The sequence below is a fragment of the Hippichthys cyanospilos genome, chromosome 14, assembly GCF_059441005.1.
Source record: "Hippichthys cyanospilos isolate Australia breed blue-spotted pipefish chromosome 14, RoL_Hcya_1.0, whole genome shotgun sequence".
Classification (NCBI taxonomy): domain Eukaryota; kingdom Metazoa; phylum Chordata; class Actinopteri; order Syngnathiformes; family Syngnathidae; genus Hippichthys; species Hippichthys cyanospilos.
Window position 1 is genome coordinate 13,322,403 of NC_142382.1, and position 17,605 is coordinate 13,340,007.

Sequence of the window (17,605 nt, forward strand, 5' to 3'; positions counted from 1 at the left end):
ATAAGCATTGTTAAACACTGATGTAGAATCATAAGGTACCAGCAAAATGTCTGACCTGCTGCACAATTGGAAGACCGTCTGTGGTCTCCCTTCCACTTCCGACCTGGAGTGAATCAGCTCCCAGATGCAGCTGCTTTCTGTGCCAGCTCCTGAGAGAAAGCAGAGCAGAAATGACTTTTAATCTTGTAGACGTTAAAGGGTTTATCATTTTGAAGGAAGCTGAATAGAAATGTCAGAAGTGTGTGTGTGTGTGTGTGTGGGTGTGCGCGCGTGTGTGTGGCCAAGGAGAATGAGCTAAGGAGTGTGTTCTGGGAGAAGATGAGAAAAGAACAAACAGATTTGGAGGATTGTCTTTGTGAAGTGATTAGCAGCGTTGGGCCGACTGCCCAACGCTTCTAATCGCGGCGTTACAAGTAGCAACATTACAAAATGAGCTACTCAGTACTGTGGTCAAGACATCGTGGTTAAAAAAGCAAAACAAAACAAAACACGGCAATACTGTAACAAATTCATGTTAACTATTCGTCCCCAAATTTAGTGATGGAGCGTTGTAGTGTATACTGTGCAAGGATGAGCACTTGCTTTCAGAATACAGGTTAGAATTGGGTTTTGGTTGAGGTCTGTGTTGATGGTTAAGGGCTAGCAAATGCATTGTCAATGGGATGTCCCCATTACAGTAGAAAAATCTGTGTGTGTGTGCATGTGTAAATAAATGAAGTACGCAGGGATGGATGTCTAAGACTCATGAAAGATACGTCAAAATGTTTTTGTGTTTATGAGTTAATTTGATGATCAATAATATAAACTGGCAAAAGGAATTTAGCCAGGACGTGCGATGAAACTGAAGATTATAATTAAAAAAAAAAAAAAAAAATGTTGTTCATAACTTTGCGCGCTATAGTGGTCTTATCTGTAACTACATTTTAGTGGCGCTTCATCGAATGTAGAAATAAGCTGTAGTTCCGATTTCCCAAGTAGCTTGACAGCCTTACCTGCCGCGTTTCCCAGCCTGACCTGGAGCGCAGACAAAGGGATGAGCCAACGGAACTTGAAGGGGTCCGGCTCGCCGTGAGAAAGCGCCGAACGAGGGTTGGTCTGATCGCATCAAAACAAGCGATTAATGCTAGGTTTTATGCCAAGATACCGTTTGTACCATGTGAAAGCGCACGAGAGCAGCTCGTCACCATTTTCTTCTTCATCTTGTTGTTTTCCCTGTAGACCAATATGACTGCTTTCTTGAAGACTGGCAAGAAAGAAAAACACTCTCAGCATCTTTACTTCTGCGTGTGAATGCCTCATGGGGGAAGTGGAATGAAGGGCTACAACCCGCAGAGGCATTTTAGATGCAAACTTGAAGTCTAAAAGAAGCTGTTTCACAGCAATACCGTACGTGTATAACATTCCGTGTCACGATGCCAGTCATTTACAGAATTTAAGTGTAGTGGAGAATATGACAAAATATAAATGTGGGATTGATTATACAATGCTATCCAATCTTTTTCACTCTATTGAGAGGCATCTTGATTTGTCTACATTTACTGCATAGTCGATAATATATGTATATTACAATACCAGAAAGCTGCATGTAAAATATTCATGACCTATGTCACAGAGTCGATCAAAACTCAGCATTTTTATTTTGTGAAAATGCCAAGCTCCTGTGGCTGGAGAGTATTTTCTTTTACATATTGTGCCATAGCGGAGGAGGCAGACTTACCAAACACAGTCATTTCAGGGTCTTTTCTCATGCGGCCCAATGACGGATGGGGATTGAGCCAAACCGCTGTGGAATGGAGAAGAAATTCCCCCATAGAGATTTCAGTCACCTGCATGAGACAAAAACAAGAGTGGGAGATTTTGTTTTTATCATCAGGAAAAAACAAATCAATTAGTGGTGTCTTGTGGATTAAAAAAAACAACAGAACATTTTTTCACCCTGCTTGCGCACATTTCAGAGTGTAACCTGCTTAACCTTGTTAACCAAGTAAACGAGTCGTTGTCAACAATGACCGAGCAGGCTTCAAAATGTCACATACATCCACGATAACAATACGATGCACATTCCCAATTGTCCGCATGTGTGCAATTTTAGTTATCGTTGTATGTAAACGAGTAGAAAGGGTCCAAGTACTTAGGTAAATATTTGTAAATTGTAAACATTCCCCTCTACTTCCTTCATTGAGGCACTGCAAAGATTACTATTTTCAGTAAACAGTAAGTGTACTTAATATGCTGCAAACTGCCAAGGGACTACCGATGGAAACTAGCCAATAGCTATAATCCAGCATATTACATGTAAATGTTCATTAACATACAACACATTGCTTCATTTGAAAAAATATATATTAACTAGAGCTGCACGATTGTGTCCAAAATAATCATCATGATTATTTTGATCAATATTGAAATCACGATTATTAATCATGATTATTCATCATGTTTGGTCAAACGTCGATTTTTTGTACTTTTCTTTAAACACACAGTTTATAAACAAGGCTTGATCCTTACAAATAATAAACATAAACTAAAATGAATAAAGTAAATAATAATAATAGTAAATAATAATAATAATAAAAAAAAAGGCATGGCAAAAACTTGACAACTTGACAACTAACATACTTGCTGAGTCCAAACCAATGGAAAAAAAGAAGACTACTTAGAACCAGTCACTACAACAGGCCTGTAACAAATAGTTTTGTTGTTGTTTTTTTTGCGAGAAAAAAACAGTACAAAAGTACCAGAATCACTCAAATGATGAACTGTCTTTTTCAGTCATTTCAAACTGAATTTATTCTAATTTTTAGCCAATCGGATTTTTCAATATGGATTTTACTTGACAGCTAGCTCGATATATTTGGAGGTGATAAAAGCAGAGGCTTTTATCATGCAAACATATGGGAAACATTGCCATTTAAAGGCTTTTAAGGTGGAATAGAAAGCTGAAATCCCAGCACTCGCAAAGCCAACTTCAGGGTCGTCATCGCGTCCCACTCCCTCTGTTGCCGCTGCTCCATGATTCGCTCGCTTGCTATTTCTTAAGCTTAATGATGTCTTAACCTTGCGTTTGCCCCCTGGTGGTGGGATGACTGAAAGTGCTTGATTTGACATGTATGGTAGTCAGCTTTTTAAATGTTAATATCATCGACGATCAGCTTAATTAATCGTGGCAGCCAAAATCATGATCGCAATTATAATTCAATTAATTGTGCAGCCCTAATATTAACACATACATTAAAAAAATATATACACTCATTAAACAGCATACCACATAAAAAGAGACAAGCTTGTGATTGGATCAATGATTGATTGTTTTCTTTAGGCAATTGGCCCCAAATATCCTGTGTAAAGCCTACTTCTTATCTAAATTAACTCTACTCTAAGGTCTACTACTACTTTAAATTAATTAGAAATTACTGTGCCACTTAAAAGTACCAACAGCTCTGAAACTGCCTGTAAATGACCTTTAAGGCGATTTTAAAGCATTTCCTGTCAAGAGTTAAAACAGTTCCCAGTGTCCTAATTAGGGGAGTAACGGGATAAAGTGTGATCAATTATTAGTCATTGCTAAAATTTTGTGTGTTTTTTTTTTAATTATGTTAATCAAATTTTTCATCTATGACTTTCAGACATGTTTTCTATATGCTGATTAGATCTGTTTGTATTCATTGAGCTTCAAGTATTTGAGTTGTTGCGGGTTGGAGAACAAAGGTCAATCACACCCTGAAGTGGGCATTGATTGGCGGTCATTGTTTTTGGTATAACCTGATAGGCTCCTGTTGCGGATGGCGAGGGGTGGGGCAGAAGACGAGAAAATGGAAGAAAGTGTAAGAGTTGTCGAACCGATGAATGTTAAATATAACTTTAAAGGGCGCCTCGACGGCACATTTGATAAAGGTAGAGCAATATACATTCTTTGTAAGCGGAAAGCTTGTTACCACTGAAGCAGTTCAGGTTTATCTTCCCACATAAATGCAAAGCACCCAGCTGTGACAGCGGCCACAACTAACGACAGCAACAAAGATGCTAATTTTGTGAGCCTGAGCAAAGCTCTTTTGTCAAACTAACCTCCAGTACAACCCACATTTTAGCAAGCCAGACAGGCAAGGATGACCCATGTTTTACAACAGTTTCATGTTATTTTACAATTATTTGGCGAGCGACAAAAGAAAACTGCACCATTGCTCCTGATATAGTCAATGCTAAATGTTGCAGAAGAGCAGAAGCTAAATGGTTACATATTTATAATTATTTATATTTATAATCTGTTAAACGTTTGTTAAGGAAAATACATTACTAACCCACATTTTTATTATTGTAAATTGACTTTCTGATGTGCCACAATAACACAATTTATCCGAATGAAAAGAAAAACGTTTTAATGTTGGCTCAAAAAGCTTAATTAGATCAACTTTAATTATCTTAATCTACATTTAAACTCTCGACAGAAACCAGTTTTAATAACATCAAGGGCATGCTTTTGCCCTAAAGATCAAGAACAATAATTCTAACAGAAGAGGTCCAACCATGGTGATAATAGCTTGTTTTATGGGCAGATTTGTCTTATGCAGCGTGTCAGCCTTCATTCCCCCCACACATTGCTAGGTCAAAAGTAAGCTTGGCTTTTGTTAAAATGTCTTTTTCAGCTCAGCGTACGCAGCAGCCGGCTACACGGTTCTTTTAGCGAAAACAGCACAAAAAATAAAAAATAAATAAAGCATTGAAAACAAGCAACTGCTCCAGCCCATTAAAACATTTTGTGGACACCTTGCAAAAAGCAACTTCTTAATTAGCCACTGCCTCGTAACAGTGAAAGGGAGGAGCGAAACAGCTGGCTCACTGACACTTTTTCAGAGATGGACAGATAACTGAAGATTTACTTGCAAGTTTAATTTTGTACAGAGACCAAGTATTTGCATCTAAACTTCACAAAGTTAGTTTCCTATCGTATATCCCCTTTAAATAACACCCTAGCATGTTGTAGACGAGTGGTGAGTGATTATATTTATGCAATGACTGTTTAGGCGGACATATTTCTGCATCATGGACCATATTATTGCACATTCACTTTGAATACTTTGCAAAGGATACCAACTAAATATTCCATCAATCTGTAAACGCCTTCAGTACCCAAAAGGCAGAAGAACAGAGGACGGCATAAACAGCACAAGTAGCAAAGCAGTTTTGTGATGTGTGTGTGTGTGGGAATATTCAATTTGACTTTTAATTTTTATAAAGAGGACTAGTCATTCCTACTGGGGCAACTTATGAGATTTGAACGCTAAAGTTTGTGTGTACCTCTCTATCGTGGCTGGCCTGCTCTGTAACAAGTTGATCAAAGACCGCGCCGTAATCCTCGTAGATTTTCTGCATCTCATTGATGTGGCTGGCCACCTTCTCCATGGCTCTGAGCGCCTCTGCGCGGGCATCAACAAAACAAAGTCTGAGCGGTGATCAGGCAGCAGAGAGCATCTCAATACCAAACGGCAAGTGCCAAAAGCGCAACGTCAATTTGGCTACAGTGTATGCGGTCTATAAGCCTACCCGTGAGATGGTAGTGCTCTTCGCTGTTGGCGTCAGTGAGGGAGACCAGCTCTCTGAGCAGCAGGGGGTACTTGAGAACTCTTTGCACCGGTTTAATCAGATAGGACTCAAGGGTGGAGGAGTGCTGCTTGGTGGGGTTCCTCGCATCCAAAAATTCCTTGAAGGCTCGATCTGTCTTGGCTTAAAAAAAAAAAAAAAACACAGAGGAAATGATTACTCATTTTGGAATCAAAGCAAAAGATGGTAAAAATGGGCATTTTATATCTGATTTATATATTCTGTACATATATATTCACATTGCTATATGGCTACAGTGACAATAAAGCCGCATGTGGAATTTGAAGACTAATGAGTCTGAAAAGTATAACTTGGTTGTTATGATGATAAACAACAACCAAAAAAAAAAAAAAACATTGATACTCTTTACATACTTTTGTCATTTTACAATAGTTTTCCTTGGTATGGTTCTCTTCATTTAATGGTGCTTCTCTGAAAGTAGACTAAGCTGTAGCTACGTTTTGCAAGTAGCTTGGCCAACACTTGGCGATGGAATCTCTTATTTGCACACCGTTCGCAATACACCTCACGAGGAGAGTTTTGTGTGTCGATAATGCAGTCACATTCAGCTGGGACCAAGGTCTCAAAGTCTGGAGCAGATTCATAGTGCAATAAGAAGCTCCAGCAGGGGGTGCTGTAGATCTCTCCTTAACCTTGCTTGACCGCTCCTTTAGTTTTAACGCTAAGCAACTAAATGATGCGTCTTGATTCATACTGCAGTAGAAATAATGAGAAAATTGTTATGCCACAGCCATAAGAATAGAGGGGAATATAATTGATAATAGAGGACAAATCTCTGCCTTGGGCAACATGCTTTCAATGTGGGGGGCCATTAATGTATTCATTACAACGCTGCCAGCTGCAGACAGGCAGCTCAGTCGACACCTCCAAGACTAATTGGCAGGCAATTAAGGAAGCGACAAATAAACACGAAAGCTAGCCTGTGGCATAATGTCAGGAGAAGGGGGTTGAATGACGACAGCACAGATAACCATGTATTTATTTGTATAGGCTTGACAGACTTCTTGGGTGTCCTTGAATCAACCTGGTGTGATCAGGTGATTAGATTGTGTAGTCTCGCATTGGGTAACGTGGGCCTACTGTAACAATGACGACTATTTAAAGCTTCAATTACAGATTATGCCGCACTGTGAAAAATGCTCTCACGAGGTGACACTTTCCACTCTTGCTTTCAGGGCTTTGTGAATTTTCACTACAATATTTAATTTTAAAATTTCTGTGAATAACAACAAGCACAACATGAACACATTTTTCCATGGGTGATAATATTTCACTGCTTTTATTGATGTGATGATAAATCTTTGCAAAAAATACAAACAAGATCATTCAGTGCCAGCCAATTTCAGAACTTCTTTTACCCCTACGGCTTGGAAGGGTTTGCATTGCTGTTTGCTGGGTAAATTTGGACTTTGCATGTAAACACATGGACTCCTGTACTGAGAATAAAGCGCGCATCGACAGTCCAAAATGGTTTTTGAATGACAGTTCATTGTGCTCAATCGTGTCATTAAGCTAATCAAAACAATCGCCATGTGTTAGGCCATTGTCAGAGAACAAGAAGGAAGAGTAGTAGTAGTAGTAAAGTCAAGTCAAACACAGCAAAAACATGGCACAACATGCCACTGACACACTACACAGGACAGCCTAAACACACACATAGGTGTCAATGCCTTAACATAGCTTAGCAGACTCTTATTTTGAAGTTTTTTTTCAGAGCGTTCTGATTCGATTAACATGTCCAGAACTCACATCTGCTGATGTGAGGCAGAGACGTATGGTGCATTCAAATGCAGTCAGATATTACAGACTCATACAAAATAAAAGGCAAGGGACAACAACATTAACAATCATCATCATCCTATTATTATTAGTTATTTATTAGTTATAACAGTAATAATAATATTCATCCATCCATCCATCCATCCACTTGCTGGTGCCTATCCCAGCTGACTTAGGCAGAAGGCAGGAGACACCCTAAACTGGTGGATTTGAACCCGGGTCCCTTTAACTGTTGGGCGGATGTGTGCTATTCACTGTGCCACCGAGTCACCCAATAATACGAATAAGAATTGTTAATGGCATATTATTATTATTTTGTGTATGTGTATGTATGTGTGTATGTATGTGTGTATGTATGTATATATATATATATATATATATATATATACATACACACACATATATGTATATATCATACTAACACCCATCCTTTACAATTAGTAGCTATAGCCAAAGACGATCTATTTTTTTAATGCAATAGCAATGAATAAGAACTCATTTGACAAATTTATACATCAAAAATCCAATTTAGCTGGGCTGGGAGGGAATGAGTTGATTTCATCAATAGCGGGGTTGAAGAAAACTATTTTGCTATCTGACAGGTGGTTTAGGCGACAAAGGTGTGAATTGGAAAAAAAGAATGCCTTTTTTTTTAAACAATTATGTTTTAAAAAGATTTTAAAAATAAATTATTCTCCTATTTGCACTGAAAAGCATTTGATTTTCCTCTCCATAATGCAGATCTATCAGAGACTTGTCTGCATGTCTAATCCTATTAAATGTGCTGCAGCTTAAACTGAGAAACGTGCCACGCAATTCCGGTAATGGGTCAAAATGACCCATCACCCTCCTCCAACCTTGGTGGCTAAGCAGCGCACCCTCTTATAGTTCCGGACAGCGCTGCCAAACAGTGCTGGAAAGGCCAGCGTGATCACCAGCATAAATCATTTCGAAATGTCTACTCTTTCACATTCAGGAGAAGATGCATGGGTATATCTTAGCTTGTCCAGGGCATACTGAATATGCTTTAAATTTAGAAGGTGATAGTATTTAGAAGGTTAATTTAAAGGTTGTCCAAATGTTAAGCCCTCATCTGTTTGTAAAAGAGGTGTAATCTTTTTTGCTCTTTAACAATGGATCGTGAAATGACAGCGGTAAGCGGCCTCTTCTTTCTTGCATCTCAAACAGGCCCCGCCCCTGCACCTTGGACTGTGGAGTGCTCTGAGGTGTGACTGATGCAAGACAAATGCAAGGATGCTGAATTGAGATTTTTCTGTTTTGGGACCCAAAAAGCTCATTTAAAATATTAAGGAACACCTCATAGTGTACTTCAGGGTACTGTTACAAGCTTGAAAAACTCAACTGCAAACATAACATATCTACATTGTAAACAGAAGCAGTGACAAGAGACTAAACATAAGAGCTGATTTCACCAAAAATACATGCATACCTGCTTTCATGGCAGCATTTCCATTTCAGGTGAATACTTCATTTCAATTTGGTCATTTTAATACTTTTACACTACATACAATTTAAATACATGCAATTTGTTGACTTGGGACAGAATCCTTGCTCCAAGATAATCACTTTTTTAAAAAACTCCAAAATTCTCTTTCCTTAACCGTTAAGCATTGAATCCTGAATGTTAGCAAGATGAATTTGGTGGATTTCGCTGCTTAATTCATATTCCACATGCGCAATATCAATCAGAATGTTGTGTTTAGACTACTGGGGGCACACAGAACATCCTACTGAAAAGTAAACATTTTGGTTGATAAGTTTTCTTTCACTAATTTCACTGCCTTTTACTTCCAAAAATGCTGGATGCCTGACCGGAGTGAAACAAGTTGTCAATTATTTTATATTTTAGAGTTTCATGGTATTCATTTGAAAACTATGCATCTTCATTTAAAAATGGACCAAACATTAACAGCTAAAAATGTGAAGGCCACCGTATCACTTTTTATTTAAGTTGCACCATCGCCACCATAAACATGTAAGGAATATTGGTAAACAATGCAAACTTAAATTTGCACATACATTCGAGTTTGCTTATGGGATTTCAAACATAGTCCGATATTTCGAGGCAGCTCCATAAATCAATAAGTAGTACCTCGCTCCAAGACTTTCTGGACCTTGATGTGGTTGGCGCAGAAGCCACTGTAGAGTTTGAAGTGGTCAGCATAGTACAGGAAGGAACCCCCGAGGGAAAACAGAAGCTTCTGTGAATGAAAAAACACAAGAGATGAGTGCACAATGCACAACAAAGAAAGTGTGAACATGGGAAATCGTGAGCAGAACGCTCCTAACCTCCTTCCCTTAAGAGACCAACTCCATGCTCCTGTGCTCTGTTTCTCACCTAACCTTTTGCGTACAGCGGCTTTCAACACCTCACAATCTAACCAGTGAACCACCACCGCGATCGATAGACCCCCAGTGCCTTGTCATGTCAAGCCTATAAATCAGCGGGCAAGGCTCGTACGCCGCCGTCTCAATTATTTACGTATCAACCTCAAGCACTCAGTGTTAACACCTTTGTCTGCAGAGGTGGCTGTAATATACTGTACGTCCAACCGAGTAATACCTAACTGAAATCTCTGGCCGTTTGTTGAAGGAGAGCAGAATCCAACCTTGAATTGGGATGGTGTCTCAAGTGTGCTGAAGTCAGGGGAAGAAGCAATCCTCTCTTCTAGCGTCTGCAGGAAGACCCTCTGGAAGTCTAGCATCTCTGGCAGACTGCCGAACAGACTCTCCATCTGGGGGGAACACGGAGAGGCGAAGAATTGCGGGTGAAGTGAAGTGTGAGACAGAAGAGCGGGACAGAGGGAGTGAATGTGAGGTGGGAGGGGGGCAAGATAGCTTGTAATTCATAAGAGTAAGTCAGACCGGCACCCTGGAGTGCAGTAAAACCTCCACTCTGATGCCTTCATCACTTACAAAGGCACTTAAGGAACAAGCAATGGCTCTGCTATAAATGTAATACACACATACCTACACATTCTCCAGCTCTCTGGCACATACATCTAGGGGTCAGCGCACCCTTCATTAAAAGCCATTCGGGGGCCAACATGACCTTGTCCGTTTTGTGTCCGGACACTTCCAATTGTCTCACGATGGTCTTTTAATTTGCCCGCTGTTTGGTAGCCTATCGGGTAATTCATCATGGAAGAAACTTTCTCGATTTGAGGGGACAACTGACAAAACAAGTGATATTTAAAGGTGGGGCCTGCCTTTTTTTCCTCAGGAATAAATACTGGATGTATACAAATGAAATCCATCTCAATCAACTCCTCTGAGCTTCTGTTCACTCCCCTCGCCTGTATTTTGAGCTTTTGTTTGGTTGTGGTTTAGCGGGGACGCTTCGAGGCAGAGTGACAAGGGTGACTCAAGCGATCAAGAACGAGGGTCAAAGTTTGCTCAAATCTTTATATTTACACTGAGCAACAGACTAGGCAAGTGGTGTGAACCGTTAAGCCAAATGGGAGTCACTTTTGAATGTTGTGTTTACAGACATTTCTGAAGGAAAAGTGGCAGTTTGCATTTGGAGTGTTTAAAATGTTGGATTTTCGCTTCTTTAAGCTGTCGCCAAGGTGGGCACCTCTGACTGTGGCTTCCTTGTTTATGTCTTACCGATGTAAACGTATACAGTATTTGCCCAAATTTTGTAGATTCTGCCCTATTGTGCACCAAAAACAATGGCTTGAAACACCGTAGTGCACCGATCTGCATTCACTTAATATCAGCAATCGGCAACTATTAATGCTACACACTGCTTTAAGGATATTAATGATGACTGATTGTTTTCTCTTCTTACTTTCTACTAGAATGGTTTTTCTTACCTGTTAATAGTTTCAATAATTAAAAAAAAGCTGGCATTTCAGCTGCCATTCAGTGTTTTTTCAACTTTTTAAAAAAAACATTCTGTTTTTCTGTAAAAATACATTGAATATCAGTTCCCAGTTCATGCTGATTTTATGTAGATAACACAGAAACATATAATCAAATGCAGTAGTTAAAAATCTTGACTGAAATGACTGTCGTGATGTTATGGAGTTAGGCTGCTGTGCTATATTTGTCAGCTGAGGTAAACCTTGCTCCACTTATTAGACTTACTTGTCTGTTACAGAGTGCTCTCTCTTCATTGGTACCAAGTGTTGCAATTCATTATTTCTCCATTCCCTATACACGTAATAATTGTAGAAATAACTTGAACTCATATGTTCACGTGATTGACAATTGACTGTAAATCCCACTTCTCCTGAGGGGAACAATTAAAGGAATTTCTTCTTTCTATGCCGCAGAATAAGAGGTTAGTTGAAAAGGTGGCCTTCACAAGCACATCCCTTTGGGAAGGTCATAGTATGGGGGATGCTAATTTGTCCTGCAGGCATTGAAAGCGATAATGAGAAAGATATGGCCTGGCTGGGTTTATCCTCATCACCACGGGGTAATAAACACTCAATGCATTTCTTGTTGGATTGGATCCTAACACCTTTACTCTCATCACAGTCAAAAGCTACCCAATGCAAAATCCTGGCCACTTACCTCATCCAGCGTGAGGAAAGTTTCATTTTGTAGGGGTTTAAGGTAGATCTCAAACAAGCAAGCCAGATCCTGCAAAGCCAAAAAGAAGGTCAGTGCAAGGAATACACGTTTTCCCTCGACGGGCCCGTCAGTTAAAGGCTCCTTCATCTTCACATCAATTCTCATTTTTCTATTTTATGACCTCCAAGTCTCCCACCTCCCCTCACTTCAACCATCACTTGCAGGACCAGCCCTCCAATCGATGTAAAGTGAAAGCTTGTCTTGGTATCAGTGGAGATATTCTCATTAGTTAAGATTTATGACTCTCCGCCTCATAAAGCTACATGAGAATGTCGCACGCAGCTTACGATGCATGGACCTGGACTAGCAGGCCTGAGTTAAAAATGCAATCAGCTCGGCTACAAAGTACGTCTGAAGAGGAGTGATGCACGAGGGACGGGAGTTAATGACAAATTAAACAATGAAGGGAGGGCAGGAAAAGAAAATTGTCAGCCATCTTTAGCATTGCTGAGAAAAGAAGCTCATGATTACGGTTGTTCAATGGGTGTCAGAGAGGAAAAGGTCATACCCAGAAACAAAAAAATGATTCAGTGAGAAGATGAATAAGGGCTGATGTGAAGATGGGTAGGAGGTGCACTACAAAGAGGCACACTCGGTTTATCTTTTGTGCACAATATTTCCAATTAGAAGTCTAAAAATTCCAAAGCCTAAATCAGCTTCTTGTTTATTTCAGGGAAATGTATCCCCCATGCTTGTTCTTCTTCACTTAATTAGCTGTTGATGGTGAAATTAATACAAAGCAAACAAATTCTCGCCTTCACATAAGACTTCTCAGTGTCCACCAGCTCCTGGATGACCTTGCGTAAGCGCTCAGTGCCACTCATATGCTTGGGGCAGGGTCGGAGCAGAGTGCCATCCGCCCTGGAGCCTGGACCCAAATCACTAGCATGCTTCATTGGCGGATCCTTGGTGTCCTCCATCGGGCCGCCGCCGGAACCTTCTCCCTCCTGGAAGGACTGGTAGAGGTTGCACACTGTGTCCACGCTCTGTAGAGGGCAACAACATTTTGATTTCCATTGAAGAACAAAATTAGACCAATTAGATTGACAAAATATGAATATTTGTATCGGGGGATGTGTGCACAAAAATGATAAAATGGGAATCCTCTCATATATATTTTGCCAATCCCCCCTAGAAAAGAGAAAACCTTTCACTGCAATAGAGGGATAAATGCTCAAAATACACTCATCAAAGTGAACATTCAGTATTGGCTGTATAGTACAAGGACTGTATCAAAAATTTAGTGGCTATTCTGCAGTACATTCCACATGTTTTAACTCTCTAGTTATAAAATAAAGATGTCCACAATGCACATGCACAGTGAACCCCATGGGTCTACGGGTAGCAAAGTGGATGGGGGGGGGGGGGGGGGGGGGGGGGGGGGGGGGGACTTTGGCGCAAATTGGCTTTGCATCAAAGACCGTGCATAGTTATGTTATAAAAGATGTGACTTGATATCCCCGCAGATACGAGTTTAACACGACGTTGTGAAAACCATAAAGGTCAGTTATGCGTGTTAGTCTCACGTCCATCGATGAGAAGTTAACCTGGTATAGGATCAGCGTATTCACTTATTTTATAGGAAGCAGAATAGTTGCTGTGCTCTTTCCCATGAGGATCATTTACTTCTGCTTACTTTGTGAAATAACAATGCATAATGTAGGAATGTAGTACCATGGAATGTAGTCCGCATGTTTGTCCTGGCTTGCAGTAAAAGTGTTTTTGAGCAACCATACCAGTTAATGAGTTTAGAATGTCTTGCTCTCTATACTGTATAAAGGAACTATTTCTCAAAATTACACAGCAGCTGATGCTACTTTGCCATTAAGCCGCATGCATTTCAAGTGATTTGTCAATTGTGAGTATACTTCATCAAAATCAACCCCTTAATGTCTTCGGGAAACAGCAACGTAAGCAAAACACTTCATCATTAGCAACGCGCTTGACTGCCGCGACGCACACATCAATTATGGTGGCATTTCGAGCCAAAAATAGTGTCGGTGCTGATCAGTCAAAATGGAGAGTACATTCTAAGCACATCCTCCTCAGACAACGTGTCTGACATTACTGTCGTGACACACCAGAAGGTGATTCTCTGTTGCAAGGGGTCACCTAAGGGTTCTAGTCTGCAGCTCAGTGAGTGGGAGGGCCACCGTGGTCAGCACTCTGCCTTCCTGTGTGTGCCTGTGTAGGTGGTTAGATATTTCAAATATTGCGCATGTAAGCATTCAAGCAGACCTCACAGCTGAGGACTGTACAGTCAAGCACCCAGATCAATATGTGTCCCCATACTGCAGGCGTCACTTTTTAAGTGTGTTTGAAAGTTTGTCCAAGTCATTTAGCACTTAAAAACACATACAGCAGTGTCAGCTTTAAATACAACAGCTCCACCTTGCAATCCGTTCCAAGTCAACACACACAGAAGTCATTCAATGAGCCTGCACTCATCAGCTAGCTCGTTGTAGTATAGCCTCCCCAGAGGTGCTCCTAAATGCGGCTGTGACAGTTTGAGAGACGCGACGAGGGAAGACGAGGAGGTGCTATGTCTGCATGTGCTCTTTTACGGCCCGCTTCATTTGGGCTCATCACAATGAGAGTGGGCATGCACAAGTTTTCTCATAGGAGTCCAAAAAAAAAACCCCACACACACGGTTTATGAACATGCTCCCAATTACTACATCGTTACATACATAATCCGGAGGAGTTCAGTAGCAAAAGATTTTTCAGAGTACATGTCCAAACTTCGACCATGGAAAAAAAAAAAAAAATGCATGTACATGGATAAATGTAGAGAATGTCCCCAAAATATAAAAGTAGAAAACTAAACTAGTGTTGCAACTAACGAGTGTTTTAATAATCACTTTTGCTTTTTAAGCTTGTCAAAATTTGATTTTTTTTTTTAAATTCAAATTTCCATGCTTTAATTAAAATTGGGATTTTTTTTTTTCAGATTAGCAAAACATTTTTTGTGATTTTGTTGCTGTGTTGCTGCTGACATGTGTTGTGGTCCAAAACATGTCAGAAAGTCTGTATGAATCTTAATTGTCTCCAAAGAGGATGCCTGCAGATGCAGTGAATTTCAGGTTTGCGAACAACTAACTGATTAACAAAAATAAAGAGATTTATTTAGTAAGTGATTAGTTGTTGCTTAATCTTTCCATCTTTGCTTGATAAAGTTCACATTTAAACACAAAGGACAGCAATTACTTAAAGATCCAATAAATTAAGGAGGAAAGAAACGTGTCAGGACTATACTTCACCATAAACTGTATTTTGGTGCAAAATAGCAGAGAAATTTCAGGAGTAATTTTCATGTAACACTGAACATTAGAAGTTGGTGATATGCACCGTCAAATAAGGACTCGTTTAAAAACTAACAAATGCCTCGATTTGCTGCCAATTACAGGGACGTGTGTAAAAACGGCAAAAGAAGAGCAAGTGATAAATTATTCTTCAAATATTCCGTTTTATTTTTAAACGGTCTGTACTTGTCTTGTTTCTCATTGCTGTTTTGAATGCTAATTTATATGGCTGGGAGGCTCCTGGCTTATAAAATAGAAATAGATATGTGCACCGTGGGCTGTGCGGGTGGCTTTGGCTTAGTGTAGCGGCTTGCTCCCACTTTGATGGCAAAGATCTTATTTGACATCTGTATCCTGCCACGCATGGGCCCAGAGAGTCTTATCCATTAGCTGAAACATTTCACAAGCAAGAACACAAATAATGCATATCACAGTCGACCGCAAGGTATCTCGGCAGGCATTCTCTCATGGGTTCGGATACAAAAGTGTAACTCCTCTTGACTCATGGAATCATCATGTACTCACATGCATTTTGACCTCTCAAATGGGAAACTTTACAATACTTTCCCCAAGATTGAGTATCCATAATGCTGTTTGATGTGCTCAGGCGTCATTCGGCATGATCTCTCTCTCTCCCAAAAAAAAAAAAAAAAAAAAATGTACCACAGCCATTGACACACAGCATTTTCAATAGGATACTGTATATGGGTATGATTCTGCAGCCGCACGCAACGCCACACACCAACACAACATTCAATAACGGAGGAGGACGGGGGAGATTGCCTGAAGGAAATACAGGGGGTTGAAGGATATCAGAGCAACATATTCATCAAGACGCCCAGTAGCCTTAAACGAGGGCACGCTTGCGGAGACTGATAACAGTCCCATAGACCATTTGTTTGAGCCACGAGGAAAATGGAGGGCCACAAGCAAGAAAATGTGTATCGCTGGTGGCACACTGTCAACACTGAAGGGCTGACTTCATTCTCACAAACACAGAGGACAATCAAGTCGAACACACAAAAACGGAGGGCGCGCAAGTTCGGGAGAAATTAGCAATACGCTTGACAGGAAGGTTGTGAACGCACCCACAGGAAGGTGGCCAACTACATATCGACCTTCCTTGAAGTATGACAGAGAGCGAGCGAGTGCGAGTGAGAGGAAGGACCCCTCCACACAACAACTGAGAAAATGCGATTGCCTCACAACAATTCTACCAACACACCCTGACAGCTAGCCCAAATAACCCATTAAGCGCAGCCGACGGGAGGCGGAGAAAAGCCTGACAGCACTGCAGAGAATTCTTTCCCAGGTTTTTTCTCCCTGACAGCTCAGTCATGTTTCTGCCCTTTTTTTTTTTTTTTTTTTTTTTTTGCTCCTCGAGACCAAAGTTCATTTAAAAAAACACATATCAAGGTAGCCAAAAGTCATTATGAATTGAAATGCAACAGTGTTGCCCTGTTTCTTTTTCAACAAAAACATATACTCACATGCTAAAACAACACATTTTTAAAAATAACAGAAATAAAGCTAGTAATTACAAACATCCTCTTTTGAAAAGCAACACATTTAACCTTGATGCTGTGCAGTTCCACATGGCTGCAAATTACAACCGCAATAATTAATGTAATACTAGGAAATACAGTACTTGAAAATAAAAAAAAAAGTCCTGATCAGTATTGCCATTGTCTTTTTTTTAATACAGCTGTTGTACTGGATTACTTTTGATAAGGAGTGTCAAAATTACAGATTAATTGAGATCATGTAAACTGATTTTTTTTAATCACTCAAGATTTCTGTATGCTTAGTAGATATGTTTCTTGTGCTTAAAGCTGTTGGGGATGGGAAAATAAAAGCCAATCACACCCTGAAGTGGACATTGATTGGCTGTCAGAGTGTTTGGCATAATTTCTCATTTTAGGGTGACTGACAATAGAAAACTGTGCCTTTCCACCTGAGGATCAAAACTAAAAGTTGGAGCCTGCCCTTGGTAGTAGGCGTAGGTAAATGGGAACAACTGCACCTGTCTAAGAAAATTATCGACTGAAGCCACTTTTTATTGTTATATAACAACCTTTTCATCTGCCACACTAAAACAATGTATCTAACTTCATTTAATTCACTTCTGTATGCCATGTTACATAATAACCAGTTGTTAGACAATGTTAAACATGTGGTTGTTTTCACAACTCAGAACAATTTTGCCTTGCTCACCATAAAGAGCAACCTGTAGAGTAGCCTCCATGCTGCTGTGGCTTGACGCTGTGTTCTTCTGGCCAGGGAGCATCCTTTCCTACGCA

The 17,605-nt window shown here is 40.1% G+C and overlaps 1 protein-coding gene across 8 annotated transcripts in view; it reads right to left on the reverse strand.

Annotated features, from left to right (window-relative positions):
• tiam2a (TIAM Rac1 associated GEF 2a) overlaps nt 1–17,605 on the reverse strand; it is a 77,842-nt gene that overhangs the window by 4,497 nt on the left and 55,740 nt on the right. For all 8 annotated transcript variants that reach the window (XM_088433088.1, XM_088433089.1, XM_088433094.1 and 5 more), the window contains 10 exons: nt 12,759–12,989; nt 11,944–12,012; nt 10,029–10,154; nt 9,512–9,620; nt 5,542–5,721; nt 5,296–5,414; nt 1,718–1,826; nt 1,185–1,243; nt 993–1,095; nt 56–149 (listed from right to left, as the gene is read on the reverse strand). In XM_088433088.1, coding sequence (XP_088289214.1) covers nt 56–149; nt 993–1,095; nt 1,185–1,243; nt 1,718–1,826; nt 5,296–5,414; nt 5,542–5,721; nt 9,512–9,620; nt 10,029–10,154; nt 11,944–12,012; nt 12,759–12,989 — 1,199 coding nt within the window. The remainder of the gene's footprint in view (nt 1–55; nt 150–992; nt 1,096–1,184; nt 1,244–1,717; nt 1,827–5,295; nt 5,415–5,541; nt 5,722–9,511; nt 9,621–10,028; nt 10,155–11,943; nt 12,013–12,758; nt 12,990–17,605) is intronic.